Source organism: Phoca vitulina, unplaced genomic scaffold (assembly GCF_004348235.1).
Source record: "Phoca vitulina isolate PV1807 unplaced genomic scaffold, GSC_HSeal_1.0 scaffold33, whole genome shotgun sequence".
In the NCBI taxonomy this organism is placed as follows: domain Eukaryota; kingdom Metazoa; phylum Chordata; class Mammalia; order Carnivora; family Phocidae; genus Phoca; species Phoca vitulina.
The window spans coordinates 14,320,577-14,336,662 of NW_022589736.1; the positions used below are offsets into that span (position 1 = coordinate 14,320,577).

General features: G+C 47.0%; 1 protein-coding gene across 3 annotated transcripts in view; it reads left to right on the top strand.

Moving 5' to 3' along the window:
- Positions 1–16,086, top strand: part of CAMK1D (calcium/calmodulin dependent protein kinase ID) — a 420,413-nt gene that overhangs the window by 364,106 nt on the left and 40,221 nt on the right. For all 3 annotated transcript variants that reach the window (XM_032425563.1, XM_032425565.1, XM_032425564.1), the window contains exon 5: positions 694–820. In XM_032425563.1, coding sequence (XP_032281454.1) covers positions 694–820 — 127 coding nt within the window. The remainder of the gene's footprint in view (positions 1–693; positions 821–16,086) is intronic.

Genomic DNA, 16,086 nt, shown 5'->3' on the forward strand with positions numbered 1-16,086 from the left:
AATATAAGGTTCACTTTTGTGAAGAAGACAAAGTACTGATAAGGGAAAGGGAATCACATTTCCTGAAAACCTCTAAGTGTCCAATACTGTGCAGGGTCCTCCACATCGCTCTTACTAAACACTGCTTTTCTTAATGCATTTACTATGTCCGAAGGTCAAGCATGTTCTTAAACTGTGATTAGATTGTGTGGCTTGATCAGAAATGATGAATACTTACAATTCGCATCGATGTGGATGGAACTGGAGGGTATTATGCTAAAAAGTGAAATCAGTCAATCAGAGAAAGGCAATTATCATATGGTTTCACTTATATGTGGAATATAAGAAGCAGTGCAGAGGATCATAGGGGAAGGGAGGGAAAACTGAATGGAAAGAAATCAGAAAGGGAGAAAAACCATGAGAGACTCTTAACTATGGGAAACAAACTGAGGGTTGCTGGAGGGGAGATGGTTGGGGGATGGGGTAATTGGGTGATGGGCATTGAGGAGGGCACGTGATGTGATGAGCACTGGGTTTTATATGCAACAGATGAATTATTGAACACTACATCTGAAACTAATGATATACTATATGTTGGCTAATTGAATTTAAATTAAAAAAAAAAAAAACAAGATTTCTTGCCTTGGTGAGTCTCCCACAATGAAGCCAACTTTAAACACACTTTGTCCATTTTTTTTCTTATTTTCCTTCCAGCCTGAAAATCTGTTGTACTACAGTCAAGATGAGGAATCCAAAATAATGATCAGTGACTTTGGATTGTCAAAAATGGAGGGCAAAGGAGATGTGATGTCCACAGCCTGTGGGACCCCGGGCTATGTTGGTAAGCGCAGTGTGTGTGTCCGCGTCCAATTTGTCTGTCTTTAAAGCACCTGAGCCTGGCACAGGATCACAACTCTCTTCGTTCCCCTCGAGGGGAGAGTAAAAAGGCTGAGAGACATTGGAATGAGTTAGAAGAGAAGCAGTTTCCCCTGAAACCTTTTAAAAGTTGGGGAGAAATCCTGTCTAATTTGGGTGTGGGCCTGAGTGGAGGCCTGGAGTTGATTTGGATGAATGCCCGGGTTCTGATGCCAGAAATCTGGCATACATGTCCGTGTTTTCAAGTGATTTACAGTGAGGCGCTAAGATAATGATGAGGTGCAGACACAAGTAGAACATGTAAAATGTTGAGATAGCAGCGACCAGAAAGAGAATATCGATAGGAGGAACCTGCTTCATACCTTGACGAAGTCACTCTTGAAGTCCCTATCGGTACTGGCGAAGCCAAGAACTAAAGTTTTTCCTAAAATCAGAACCGCACATTCTTTGTACCAAACATTCAGAATGCAGAAAAGCTATGACAGAGCTGAACACATGCATGCTGAGAAGCACCTTCTGTCTTCTGGGGACCTGGAGAAAGGCCATGGGCATTCTTGGTGGTTTTCGAGACTCTGATATACACAAATGTATTCACTCATGTAGCAAATGTATACTAAGGTGCCTACTACGTGCCAGCAGCTGTTCTAGGCACGGGGGTGAAGGCCGTGCATGAGACACATGGGGCGCCTGCCCTCATGGAGCTCACATTTTAGTTGGGAGTGACAGACACCAGACAAAGATGCGAAGAATGGGGTTGTTTCAGGCCATGGTAAGTGGAAAATGAAGAAAATAAAAGGGGAAGAAAATGAAGAAGATAAAATGGGAGCTTGCAATAGAGTGGCAAGGCGCTGGGGGGATTAGGACGGCTAAGGGCACAGGAACGAGACTGGGGTATTCGCCTGCATGTGGAGAAGCATCCGGCCTTGGGGCTGTGAGGGGACAGAGTGTCCCAGGTGGAGGCATCAGCTTGGTGTCAAAGCCCTAAGTGGGAAAAGTCTGGGGAGAGGATACAAGCTGGGAATGTCTGAGAGCAGGGGGAAAGGGAGTTGGAAAAGACTTTGGAAAATGGAGACCAGGGCTGAATTCTCGTCATATACAACAGGATGGCTTTTCCTCATGAGAACAGGCAGCCCGCCTGAAAGAGAGGAGGGAATGTTCTATGAATGGCATCATTCCTGTTTGGTTTGAGGGACAATCATACGGCCTTCTCAGGCCAGGCTGAGGCAAGCAGGCCTCAAACCTCATGAGCCTGGGGCCCAGTGCATTGTGGGAAACTCCAAATGACCTCCGGGGCCCTTCTCGGCCCTTCGAGTGCTGGCATAACGTGGGTGTTAGATCACAACCGTCTCATATTTAAAGGTGCCCGAAGGGCAGGAGAGAAGAGCTGGCCAAGGGGAACGGAGAATAACATGAAGGGAAGCAACAGACTCAGGAGGAGATAAAGGCGGTGTGAGCGTCACGGGCAGGGACCCTGTCCCTGGTTGGTGTGTGCGCTGGACAGAGACGGGGAGGTGGTTCTGCTCACAGAGAAGCCAGCACAACCTTGGCCTGGATGAGATGCATGGCGCCCTGCGCGTTCTCGGTTCTGGGCTGGTGAAGTGATGCAGCAGGACCCGGCTGGACCCCAACGGGGGGGGACTTAGAATCGCTGCACGTGGGAGCTGCACGCATGTGCCCTGGGGGCGGGGGTGGGGGGTGGTGGGAGCAGGAGTGCGGGCGGTGTGTATGTGGGATTTCTCCAGTTCAGTCCAAGCCCCCAGGCAAGCGGCAAATAAAAATGAATGAGATGTGCTTCTCCTCCTTTCTCTTCAAAGACACAGAGGAGAAAAGCCTGTTTCAGCAGGTGAATCAGGAAATGCGAAGGCCTGTGAGGTCATGGTGTCCGGTCTTCTTGCCAGGATGGCTTTGCTGTCTGCAGCGCAGTCCACGGCCCTGGCCCCCGCCGGGCCAAGGAGCTGCTGGGACTCGCCAGCTTCCCCCTGCAAGAAGTTGACTCTCAGGCTGCAGGGCAGATGTTCTGACACAAGTGTCCATATTAACATATGCATCACACTGTTCTCCTATTGGGCTCTGACACTGGAAAGCTCTAGCACTTTCCAAATGGGTTTTTGCTTCTTTGTGCCTTGGCAGAACCCAGGAACGGCACTTTCTCTGGTTTTCTAAGTGGCTGTCATCCCTGTGGTCTGGTTCTGTTTAGATGTCAGATGCTGATGAGTCTGGGAACTGGGAACAATGTGTAGATGTGGCCCTTAATGTTGCTACCCTAAAGGGTGGCAAGTGGAGCTGTCAAGTAATCCCGTTGTCAGATATGGAATTTTCTTTGAGTGAGGAGGGAGAGAGGAGCTCTGTGGGAATGTAGCTGTTCCAATCATTCATATTTGTTGAGCACTGAGATGCCTGGGGAGTCCTCTTAGAGCCGGAAGGGGCTACATTGGGCAGCTCATACCTTGTAGATCTATACCTTGGGCAGTGAGCAGCAGAGTTTGGGCTGTTTCCTCCCCACCCACCAACCCCCACCCAGGCTGCATGGCAAACTCCTGTTCATCCATCAAAACCCACCTTACATGTTGCCCCCTTTGGGCTGCTTTCCCAACACCCATTCTCTCTTTTGTCATCCTAGTTCTTTTCCTGACCTTTCCTGACCACTTTTTCACCATGGCTCTGACTACATTGTGTCAGGGTCCATAAGTATCAGTGTCTCTTTCCCACTGCACTGCAGGTTTTTCTACAGGGGGGATTATCTTATTCATCTCTGCACAGACATTTGTTAAATTGATAAAAACCCAAGGTTCATGATGAAAATTAGCGTTTTTCTCTCTCTTCTCTTCTTCCAGTCATTCAGCATGCATTTATTAAATTCCTGTTATGTGCCATGCTCAGTGGTTTGGTGTTAGGAATATGAATATGTAGGGACAGCGTTTCTGACTTCAAAATGTTCACAGTATTGTGAAAGACAGAGGGCAAACAGGCAGGTTGAATAATGTCTGGTAAGTGCTACATTATTTATCATTTAAGGATTATTTATTTAGTGCCTACCTGCTATTCTAGGTACTGAGGATGCATCAGTAGAAAGGAAAAGAAAAACAGATAAAAGTCGCTGCCCTCAATCAAGGTGCTTACATTTGAGTGAGAGGGAGACAGACTGTATGCAAACAGCTAAGTCTATTACTTAATATCTTAGATTGATAAGTACTATGGAGAAAAATAAAGCAGGAAAGAGAATAGGGTGTGTGTGTGTGTGTGTGTGTGTGTGTGTGTGTGTGTAGGGGGTTACAATTTTAAATAAAGTCATCAAGGCAGCCTACACTAAGAGGTCAAGATTTGATAGAAGTGAAGTCGCCGGCCATATTGTTATTTGGAGGAAGAGCATTCCAAGGATGGTGCAAAGGCCCCGAGGCAGGGGAGGGGGGGCAACAGGAGCAGGGTGAGCAAAGAGGAGAGCAGTAGAAGGTAAAGTCAGAGAAGGAACAGGCAGAACATGTGCAGACCAGGACTTAGAAGTCATTATCAAGAGTATGGCTTTTACTCAGGGTTGGGGGAGGCATGGGAGGGTTCTGAGGCAAGGCATGGCATGATCTGACTCTTACCAGGATACTTCTAGGAGACAGGTGGGGATTAGGAGAGATGCCAGCGTGTAGGGCCAGGGTGGAAGGAGGGAGACCAGTTAGAAGGCTCTGGAATTATCCAAGTGAGAAATGGTGGGGTCTGGGCTAGGTTGGCAGAGGGGACGTAGTGAGAAGTTGTCAGATTCCAGATAAAATTTGAAGGTAATGTCGTGGAGATCTTCTAAAAAACTAAAAGTAGGGTTTTAGAGACAGAGAAATCAATGATAATTCTAAGGTCTTTTTGGCCTGAGCCCCTGGAAGGGTGCAGTTTCCCTTACTTGAGAAGTAAAAGTCTGTGGAAAGAGCAGGTTGCAGAAATATTACCAGGGGCTCAGATTTTGATTTGTTAAAGTTTGCAAGGTCGAGAAGGCAGTTGGAACACAGGTCTGGAGTTCTGGGGAGAGATCTGGTCTGCAACAAGATACAATCGATTCTCATTATGCAATGATGTTCTGTAACATCACCTTGACCCTGAACTAGTAAATACTGACCCACTGTTCCCAGGGGAGATCAGGGTCAGATTCCTCATGAGCCTCTGGTCCTCTCATTTTCATCTACTGATCGATGCCTGACATTGTTTTACGTGTATTTCTGTTCAGTGACACCTTATTTAATATATAGTCTCGATTCATGAATGTTGAACTCATGGTCAACAGCCCCATAACTTATGCCTAAAGGAAGCTTCTCTAGCTACATATTTTCTCTATAAGCACATCTCCACTTTCTTGTGCTGGGAACACTAGACGGCACTTCATCACTGCACTTGGGGGCCGTTTTAAACCATGAATCTACAAAATGTGCAGAAATGTGAAAAACCTGACACTAACTAGACCATGAAAATGATACTTGTTTATAACGTGAGAGTCGAAACAGGAGGGTAGAGTGTCGCCTTGTTTGAGGTCAAACAAGGGAAAGTGCGCCTTAGAAACTCAGCCAGAGCCTCTCTGCTCACGTCCTTAAGTGACTGCAAAGGCATGGCAAGCATTGATTTGGCGGCTACAAATTTTAGCAAGGAGGCAAATTTACACAAGTACGGAACCCGTGTGTCATGAGGGTGGACTGTATTTGAGGGCTGACAGCTTCCAGATGTATTTTGAAGCCGTGAACCTGGATGAAATGGCCAAGGGTGGCGGGGGGGCGGGGGCAGGGAATGATGGAGGAGAAGAGAGGTCCCACGGCTGAGTCCTGGAGACCTCGGGACTGTGAGGGGGCAGCGTGTGAAGTGGGAAGAGAACCAGGGCACTGTGGTATCTTGGGAAGTGCTTCGGGTTGGAGAAAGTTCTTGTGTCAGTTGTTGCTATTAAATCAAGTAAGATGAAGACTGGGTGTTGACCTTTGACTTTGGGGGCCTTGACTTATGGATCATTTGAACGATTAATTGACTAAGCCAGTGGGAGCCTGACAGCCAGTGGGCACAAAGTGAAGCATCTTTGTAAAGAGGACCCCAGCATGCTGTCAACCCTGGGGCTGGACACCACCACTCCCACCTGCCCCCCCACCACTGGCTTATCTCTGCAAGGTCTTGGAATTTGGGATCTTGGACAAAGAAGCCACAGTCCCACCTCTACTGGTCAGTTTCGATGTGAACACAGGAGAGCCCAGCCCCGTCGCCCCGTCGGCACTCCCGATTCTGGGGTCCGTGCTGTCCAGGAGCCCAAGCCAGACGCAGAGGGCTGCTCTCTGCTTTCAGCTCTAGTTCAGACTCCTTCTAGATAGAAGTATCTATCGGCTTCAATTTGTGAAGGCTGTTGTTTTGTTGTTGTTGTTCTTACTGCTATCGCCTAAATGGCTATTCAGGTGAATAGTGGATTTTGGCAATATCAAGATTACTTCAGTTTAAATGAGCTCTCTAATAATGATGAAATAATGAAAGAAAAGGGCTGTTTATCCCAAGTATCCCAGTGCACATGGTGCCTGAGAAGGCAAAGGGATCTGAGTACCTTGAACTTCACCCTTTACCCTTAACAGCTGTCCAGATATTACGTGTCCTTTATGAGGAGCCGGGGTGCTTGCAGAGCATCAGCTCATTGATGGCAGGAGAGTGTGGGCATCTGTCCATCACTGTGTATGGGGTTCCCACTGCTGGCAGCTCCTAGAGCTCGCTCTAACACCTAGGGCCCCTCCAGTGGAGTCTGGCTGGTGGGTCATACAGACCCATATAAGGTAGCGTGTTTGCCGTATTTCAGAAGCAACATTACAAATACAGGTGAGAGAGGGATCAGCAAGGACTGGAATGACCAGGGAAAAACTCGTGGGAGAGGCGTGATTTGAAGGAAGAGTAGAATTCTGGGCCAAGATGGGGAGAGTATAAGCAGGAGAACAAAGGCCCAGAGTCCCAAACTACTTTTTGTCGGGTGTGGAAGAAATGAACAGACTCATTTGGCTCGGAGAGGGGGCTCGCATAAACAAGTACTTGGGGATAATTTAGAAGAAAGGATGGGGCTCTCTGGTGGCAATCAGCTTCTCAGGGTAACATGGTGGCGGTCAGGACGGTATTGACCTAGATTTGGAATCCATGTAATTGAGCCAGGTGTAACATTCCCCTTGGTGTCACCAATAAGGGAAAAGTCAGAGCTAAGAAAGTTAGTAAGTTACTTATGTTGCTTGCTCTGCTACGTTAATTAAAATATCCAAATGGTCTCTCTTGAATCACTAAATAGAAGCAGGCAGTCACAGAAAGCACCCATTCTAGTCATGTCATTGATAAACTAAAGATGACACATCAACTCCTCTTGGTAGAGGAAAGCCTGTTGTTCTATTTCTTGATGTTGCTGTTTGTGCACTAATGTGATTTCTCCAATTCTGTGGGTCTCGTTCTCCTGATTTCAGAAAGAAAATTAAGCAGTTTAGAAGACCTTCAAACCATGGTCTATAGATTAAATGACAGAGTGCCTTGCCAGAGGAAGGCAAGCATGTGTTCTCTTGCTAGCAGGGTGACTCAGGAATCCCAAACTTCGCTTTAGAAGGGGCAGGAAGGCAGGGTGGCAGAGACTCGAATTGCTTCGTGATGTTTCTGAGCTAAATAAGACTTTCCTTTTTCATCGAGCCCTACTGAGTGATGATCCACCACAGTGCACAGTCCTTCGTCTGGAGTCCACACCAGCAACCACACTGTTTCATTGTGGGATGTTGCTCAAAAATAGGAAGGCGCGCTTACACCCGGTCCACGGCTGTGTTTATCAGCACAACCACACCATAGTTCTTCACGTGGTGGCTGATTGTCATGTTACTAAAGCTTCGGGAAAAGGAGTCCTTCTGGTTTCCTTCCATAACTTACTTGTAGTGCTGCCCGCACAACTCTTTGGTCTAGCTTGGGCTAAAAGAGTTGAAACAAGTTTCATCGTGTCTCTTGTAAATGGAAATGAAGAAAGGTTGGTCAACATTCTTGGCATATTTTTTTGACAGTTAGAGGAATGCCCTTAATTCATGAGACTGTGGCGTTCTTCGAGCTTGATTTGGGACTTGTGGCTCTGATGAGATCTTGGAAAGTAGTCCTTGCAGCCAGCGTGGTGTTGGGACAAGGACCTCTGTTCTCCAAGCCGCCCAGCCCCTAGCTGGTACCAGTCACAGCACTAGAACAAGTAGCCTGCATATCTCCGCCATTGGTTAGACAGGTGGGAGGCCTGAGCCCTTCATTAAACTCTTGGGTTCTCAGTTTGGAGGGATTAACTGAGCTCTCTGATTTTTTTCTGGTTCTGCCATATCATATATTTCTAGAGACACGTGACTCCTTTAAATCTATAAATATCCATGTGTCGAGGATACTGACACCATTTTTTCCCATCTTCCCTCAGACCAGATAAGAAAAAAAGAGAGTAAGTTACCATCACGCATTTTTGTCCTCGTCGGCAACCTGTCACGGTGATTCCTCTCATCTTTCCCCGTGGGCCCTCCGCCCCTAGCGCTTCGTCCTTACTCTTCTGTGTGGCCATTTGTCCCACAGAGCTTGATTTTTTAATTTGCTCCCTTAAACATCACATTTTAGTATATGGCTATGAGCATCACGTCATTCTCATCCTCTTAGACCGTTGGTGTTGAAACGGGGTTTATAGAACTCGTAAATGGCCATGCAAGGCGCAGACGGGTAGGCAGAGGACCCAGATAAGAATTTTCTCTTTCCTTCTCTCTCAGCAGCTAGTCAGTGACAACCAGCAGCGAGCGTTTCGTCGCCCCAGGTGCGGCAGCCAGACCCCATCTGTTAGAGAGAACAGGGCCCCTTGAGTGGGAAGACTGCTCCTTCGATTAGCCTGACGGGGACAGAAGCTCCTTGTCAGCACGTGGGCAGAGCTCACCCAGCCATGCCTTGGAGGAGCACCCACTCCACGTGTCCAGTCCCCCTACCTCACTCTTCACTCTGTGCCCTTCTGCAATTTCTGGATGGCTCCTCTCTACATCATATTGGGACGGAGTGTCATAGTTTCCAAACTGGTACCACTGTGCTATGCTGGCAAGGAGGAAAAGAAGCCTTGTGCCATTTTGGAACTTATTGGGTTTTTTTTTTTCTTTTAATGATTAAAACCCCAAACACCAGAATGCCTGTAAAGGTCCTCTCAATCTTGACGCGGAGCTTGTCAGATTTCAGAAGTAGTGAAGGTGCCATCCCGTTGCCGTCACGAACCCCGGAGGGCAGAGCCTGGATCTTGGGACCACCTCTAAAGGAGCACATCACAGTCTTATTTCTTGCCACGTTGCTCTGAATTGCCTCACTCAGAACACTTCCCCTCCTCCCTCCCACCGAATTCCAGGTCTCTCCCACATTTTCAAACACCAGCTGCCTTCCCATTTTCCACTCCCTTCCCAGTCCTCAGCCTCACCCCACCCCCTCCCACCGGCCACATTCTGGCTGTGGCAGCATTTGAATGGCAATCCAGCTCCGATCGGAACAGTAATTACAAACCGGGCCGGTGCTTTCGAGGGGACTTTTCATGCCTGTGGTAACATTCAAGAGGCTACCAGGAAAATCAGAGCGAGCTGCCGTTTTGTGATGCAGTTTTAGTCAATTGCAACTCTAAGGGAAGGATGAGAAAGTGCAAATGAACTTGTATGGGCAGAAGGACAGAGGGGTCCCAGGAACACTCGTCTGACCTGCCGGGACTTTGGGTGGAAGGCAAACCACAGGCAAAGAATGAGTCTGTATTTCAGCTGTATTTTTATGTGCCAGCCACCCAGATGGCAGTACTCTAAACCTCGGTGGGGCAACACCATTTATGAGGACGCTCACAGTAAAGCCCCTCGTTATCCGGGATTTTTCTTTTTTAATCCCCCTGCTGCTGGTCGTTCCGCCGACAGAAACGGTTCTGACTCAGTGCCGTCGGTCCTGCCCCTCATTGTAATCGGTTCTTCCTAAGGCCAAATTCCACCTGAAATGGATGCCTGAATTTTATTTCCCTTGATCTGTAGGATTTTATTCATCATCCCTGGACAGGCAGCCCCTGGATAGAAATGTCCTGTTTCTCTCTCAGTGTTTGCAAGAAATCCTTCTTGCCACTTCTTGGACACGTGTTGTCACTGACTCTTTGGGGCTGGATTAGACACAAATCCCTAACCGTATTCCTTGACACGAAGGGTCCCATGCAACGCTTCACTTGAGCTCAGATTCTTTACCACAAAGACATAACTTCAGGATGAAGTAGCAGATGCCCTTCAAGACAGGAAACTGAGGCATAGAAAGTTAACAAATTCTCTGAGATACACAGGAGGTTTGCAAACTCCAAAGAATTAGGGAAAAAATCAGGATACATTCATATTTATAAGTAGTCTTCTGGAACAAATTTTTTTTTAATTTTTTTATTGTTATGTTAATCACCATACATTACATCATTAGTTTTTGATGTAGTGTTCCATGATTCATTGTTTGTGCATAACACCCAGTGCTCCATGCAGAATGTGCCCTCTTTAATACCCATCACCAGGCTAACCCATCCTCCCACTCCCCTCCCCTCTAGAACCCTCAGTTTGTTTTTCAGAGTCCATCATCTCTCATGGTTCGTCTCCCCCTCCGATTTCCCCCCCTTCATTCTTCCCCTCCTGCTATCTTCTTTTTTTTTTCTTAACATATATTGCATTATTTGTTTCAGAGGTACAGATCTGTGATTCAACAGTCTTGCACAATTCACAGCACTCACCATAGCACATACCCTCCCCAGTGTCTATCACCCAGCCACCCCATCCCTCCCACCCCACCCCCCACTCCAGCAACCCTCAGTTTGTTTCCTGAGATTAAGAATTCCTCATATCAGTGAGGTCATATGATACATGTCTTTCTCTGATTGACTTATTTCGCTCAGCATAACACCCTCCAGTTCCATCCACATTGTTGCCAATGGCAAGATCTCATTCCTTTTGATGGCTGCATAATATTCCATCGTATATATATACCACATCTTCTTTATCCTAGAACAAATTTTTCTAACCTCCCTTTAAGAAGGAATTATAATTGGGGCCAATGAAATGAAGAATCGGCTGCAGCTGAGCATTGCACCTTGCAGCCATGACAGACTGTTCTCACGCCCGTGGCGCTGTCAGCAATGATGAATGGGCAGTTCCTGGGATGCAGTCTCTAGAACTGTGCCTGGACCGAGAGGGGACTGTAGAAGTATGTTGGTGAATAAGTGAATAAAAGGATCTGTAACTCAATGGACAGAGGGACCAACTGGATAGGAGGTTGGTATAGGGGGTTTGAAGGCTCCCTCCAACTCAAAGATTCACGTCCTCAGTCGTGCCCTTCCATCACTTGTGGGCCCAGTTCAGGTCTGATTTCTGAAGGTTCTAATGCAAAGGGTGGAAATCTCCATTTACGAATCATTTCCATTATGTAAAGCTAGAATCAAGGCAAAGTACTAAACGACATCAAGGATCTGTCCATCCTTAATTCTAAAAAATAATAAACCCTCTGTTCTCTTTTTGTTCCTGTGGTTCTCTCAACCCTTCATCCTTACATAATGAACTACTATTAGCTCTCTCTGTAACTTATTGTGTTTATTATTTTCATGAAGCCTCATTACAGTCCTAAAGGGTGGGCTCTGTGAATGTACCCATTTTACAGATGAACAAACTGGAGGCTTAAAGAGATCAAATGACTCGCCCAAGTCCACAGGTGTAATAAGTGGGGGATCCCAGATTTCTTTTACTGAAGGACATGAACTTGGTAACAGGGTGAGCTAGTCTCCGTCTCCTCCTCTCTCTGCAGAAAGTGCTCTTCAGCACATCCCTGAGAGCGCAGGAAAAGGGAAAATTCCTTTTCTGTTTTTTTAGAGCCTGGGGATTGAGTATCACCCCCACGCCAATAGACAGCCCCTCTTCCCGCTTCCAGTTAGACTTGGTTAGGCCCTTCTCTTCTCTTTCAGTAAGGAATATGGGCAATTTAATTGTTTTAAAAACAAGATGAAAGGTTTCTGAATTTTTTTTCCTTCCTTTTTGAAACCTCTGGAGTCCTTCCCTTTACCAGGAACCCTTGCTCTCAACCAAAATAAAACAGCTCGGGTTGTAGGACGTTTCCCACCCAGTGGAATTTTCCAGTGGGTTGGTAGCAAGTCTCCCAGCAGTAAATTCGATTATTTTACATTTTGAACCAACTGTTTCACTAAAAATCATGAGAAAAGCCTCAGAAAAGAGGACCACATCTGTCAGTCCAAAGATATCTCCAGTAGCTCGGGGATGCTTTGCTAAAGCTGCATCCTTTACGTGGTATCAGAACTTCTGTTTGCTGCAGTAAACGAAACCAGCCAATGGGATGCTGTTTCTGTCAGGGATGGCAAAGAGCACGGAATTGTTAACCCCAAGATCGGGCCGGGAAGGAAGTTCTGAGAGATCACTTGATAGAAAATCTTTTCTGCCCTTGAGACCGAAAAGTAGTAATTCTGAAATCCCTTTGAAGAAAAGTTTTACAAGGAGAGCGGCACGCATGACAATCGGCCACATGCAGAGACTTAAGGCTAATTCTGCCTGTTTTTATCCCCCAAATTCATGTCAGGAATAGCCATTTGTTAACCACACAGACTATGCTAAGCCCTAAAAATACAGACCCGAGCGATGTGCTTGTGGTCAGGGGGCATGAAGCCTGGTATTTGACAGTGTGATTCACGCAGCGGGGAAGAGATGCAGAAGGTCCGGTAGGGCGTCCGGGAGGCTGGCGTGCTATGGGATTTGGGTGAGTGGACCTGGGAACCCAACATGTGTCACCCAGGCAGAGCTGCTCCCACTCAACCACTACCCATCTTGCACATGTCCTTTTCAGCACCTCCAGGGGGCTCTGTTCCCCTGACAGCCCCTGACAGCCTCCAGGGACCGGGACTTCAGATGAGCTGGAGGAATGCAAGGGTCCTCTTGCCTCAAGTCCTTTCCTTCGGTCTAGGCTGTACCAGCAGACAAAGCCCTGTCCTGCTCTACCTGGGGGCTGATGGCATCACAAACAGGCTGCGGTGTGTTTTCATGACAGCTCTTTTTGTCAAGTGTCAATAGTTCCAATTAAGTTATTTCAGTTTAGGGGCGCCTGGGTGGCTCAGTAGTTAAGCGTCTGTCTTCGGCTCAGGTCATGATCCCAGGGTCCTGAGATCGAGCCCCGCATTGGGCTCCCTGCTTGGTGGGGAGCCTGCTTCTCCCTCTCCCTCTGCCTGCCCCTCTGCCTACTTGTGCTCTATCTCTCTGTCAAATAAATAAATAAAATCTTTAAAAAAATAAGTTATTTCAGTTCAAAGCCTCCCTCTACGAGGAGGTGTGGGGGTGGTGAGATTCACTGTCACCCTCCCACTACACGTGAAGTGCGTGAGTTGCACTGGGTACAGTCAGAAGAGAAAATCGTTTCTCCGTCAGATGTTCTTCGGCATCTGACAGTGTTGGGGGGGCGGTGGATTTGTGGTGGGCACGGCTCGGAGAACCCTTCCCACTTTGCAAGGCCCCCGGTCGGCTGTGCTCGGGGCCTCCTCTGCGTGGAAGCTCATTTGTCGTCTGAGAGTTTGTAAATTGGTTACTGTGACTTCTTAGAATTACAGCCGAATTCTTGCCAAGGATTATATGGTATAAGATTAATAAAGTAATAAAAAGATTAATAACATAATACGAGGGAGCATGGCTGGTTCTCAAAGTGGCACCTGGTCTCTCAAGTGATCAGAGCCAGAGGTAAACTCTCACAGAGCACCGGCTACAGGCTGAAAGGATCTGGGAGAGGGTAGTAGGTGGGCCAAAAACCAGGAGAATTCAACAGGTTGGCCAAACAAGGGGAGCCAACTGCAGGACCCAGAGGAGAACAGGAAAGAAAATATCCCAGCAGATCCCAGGGATTCAGCATGATTTGCTCGCCATAGCAAATTGTCAGGAGGGTTCTGAATATTGCCTGAGAATTGATGCTTTCCAAGAATCACTACGAGATGAAAAGTAGCTAAAGGGATATAGTAGGCTTGTTCAAACAATGTCCCAGAGAACATTTGTTGTTTTTTTTTTAAGATTTGATTTGATTTATTTATTTATTTACCCAGCGGGAGAGGGAGGGAATCTCAAGCAGACTCCGAGCGAAGCATTGAGCCCGATGCGGGGCTCGGTCTCATGACCCTGAGATCATGCCCTGAGCTGAAATCCAGAGTCGGGCGCTTAACCAACTGCGCCACCCAGGTGCCCTGAGTACATTTGGTTTCAAGAATCAAATCAAAAGTGGAATTGGAATTAAGGCCATTAGTGTGTGTTGCCATGATACAATTTTTAAAAATATTTTTGGTTGGTGAGAATATCCTTTCCCAGATCAGGCTGCTTTCTCTTTTTTATTGTTACATTACACGTCTAAGGACTTTACTCTCTCCATTTGTTTCAAGTGCAGTGAAGAATCTCACCAGAAGGCCAGTGGTTCACCTGTCAACAATTGGTTAAAAAATGTTTATTGTGCTGTTGTTGACAGAACCTAAATAAGACACAACACCAGAAAGAACAAGAAATGTTTGGCACAAGTACATAGACTTCTACCCCCAGTATTGCTACTTCGATGTTTGCTTGTTAATCGTTTAGAAATTTTCCCACTAACACCCAAGCTACTGATCCTGGCATCCTTCTGTCAGCAGCTCCCTTTTGTCAATTGCGAGACTAGAAGCATCTGAGAAAGATCCAGATACCTTAAAAAACAAAAAACAAAAAACAAAAAAAAAAACTTGATGTTATAAACTTTACCACTTAAACAAAATCTAATATTTTAAAAATCATATGTGTCATCTGTGGCTTCAAGAGTCTAAACATCACAAGCAACATCCCAGTTCCACGCTGCATAAAAATCAGCCACTTGCTTTTCAAGTGCACGCAGGGCCTTGCACGGTTCTCCAGAACGTGGGTCGCTCTGCCAGCCCGAAGGGGAGATGCTGAGTGTGCACTAGTCCCTGGGCATACAGACTTCTGGAGGGACCCCGCATTCTTTATTCTTTTTTTTTCTGAATGAGGGATGGTGGCCAGAATTTCCCTCTTTCTAAAAGGCAGGGAAGGAGGGAGAGGGGAAGAGAAGGAGGAAGAGGATGTTCTTTTAAGGAGCCCTCCCTCTCATGCCCAGAGTGCTGGAGAGCTGAGTCTGGGGAGCTCCAAATAATACAGTATCAGCTCCTCCTCGGAGTGAAACCTGCTTTGCAGGGGCCGTGAGTCTTACCCCTCTACACATCATGGCTCAGGGGATCGGCTCAGTCTTTGCTTATAAACTTTGGAATCAGCTGTTGGAGGTGCCGACCTCTTCCTTTTCAGGGCTCCTTCCCCATGTCTGTCGCCGTGTCACACCTGGTACGTGACATGAGCTTGTGCCCCAAATCCTGCACTGAACTCTGGCTGCCCCTGCACCACCGTTTGACAGTCGATGCCCTGGAGTGGCTGAGCCTGGCTGGCTTGCCATCTCCCTAAGGAGTCCAGGAGATCCCATGACATGGAAGCCAGGGCTCCTGCCCACCAGCCTGGCTCTGTGCTCAGGATATCTGCCATCTGTCCTGCTGGGAAGTGACACCGGGTCAGACGTCGCCGATGAGCCATCTGTGCCTCCCTGAACTTTCCATCAGGGCACACGGATGGCTCTGGAGGCTCAGAAATAAGCTCCTTACAGAATGCAGTCACCTCCCACCATCTGTGCCCTTGTGGCCAGACCAGAACATCAGCGCGGAGAGAGCATACCTCCTAAATCAGCAAGACATTTACTGTGGTAAATGGCTCCCTTTTGTCAGTTGCCATAATAGAAGTGTCTGAGAAATATGCTCTTAGCAGTTATAGGGAAATGGAAGTATCGATGTGGCCAGCTCCCAATTATCCAAGGGCCACTTCTCCGATTTGTGAGTTCCCTAGCTTTATAGTTCTGTTTCTCCTTTCGCTATTGCACTGAGGGTGAACGAAGCAAAGAAAGGACATATGTATTTATTTTGCTCTTGATAAAAAAGACAAAAATAAAGTCTAATTCAAGTGTGGAGGAATGGGGGCTGAAATCGGAAAGTAGATTTGGGGGTTATCTGTGGATTGTATTTCTTACCATCATAAACAGAAACATTCAACAAAAGTTTGTATAGTCCCCAGTCCTACTTAGGAAAATTTATCGTAACAAACATAAGAGAGGATTTCCCTGTTAGTTTTTCTGCAACGGGACTTTTCTTACAGACTAAAGAAGTACTCACTTTAACTGTAA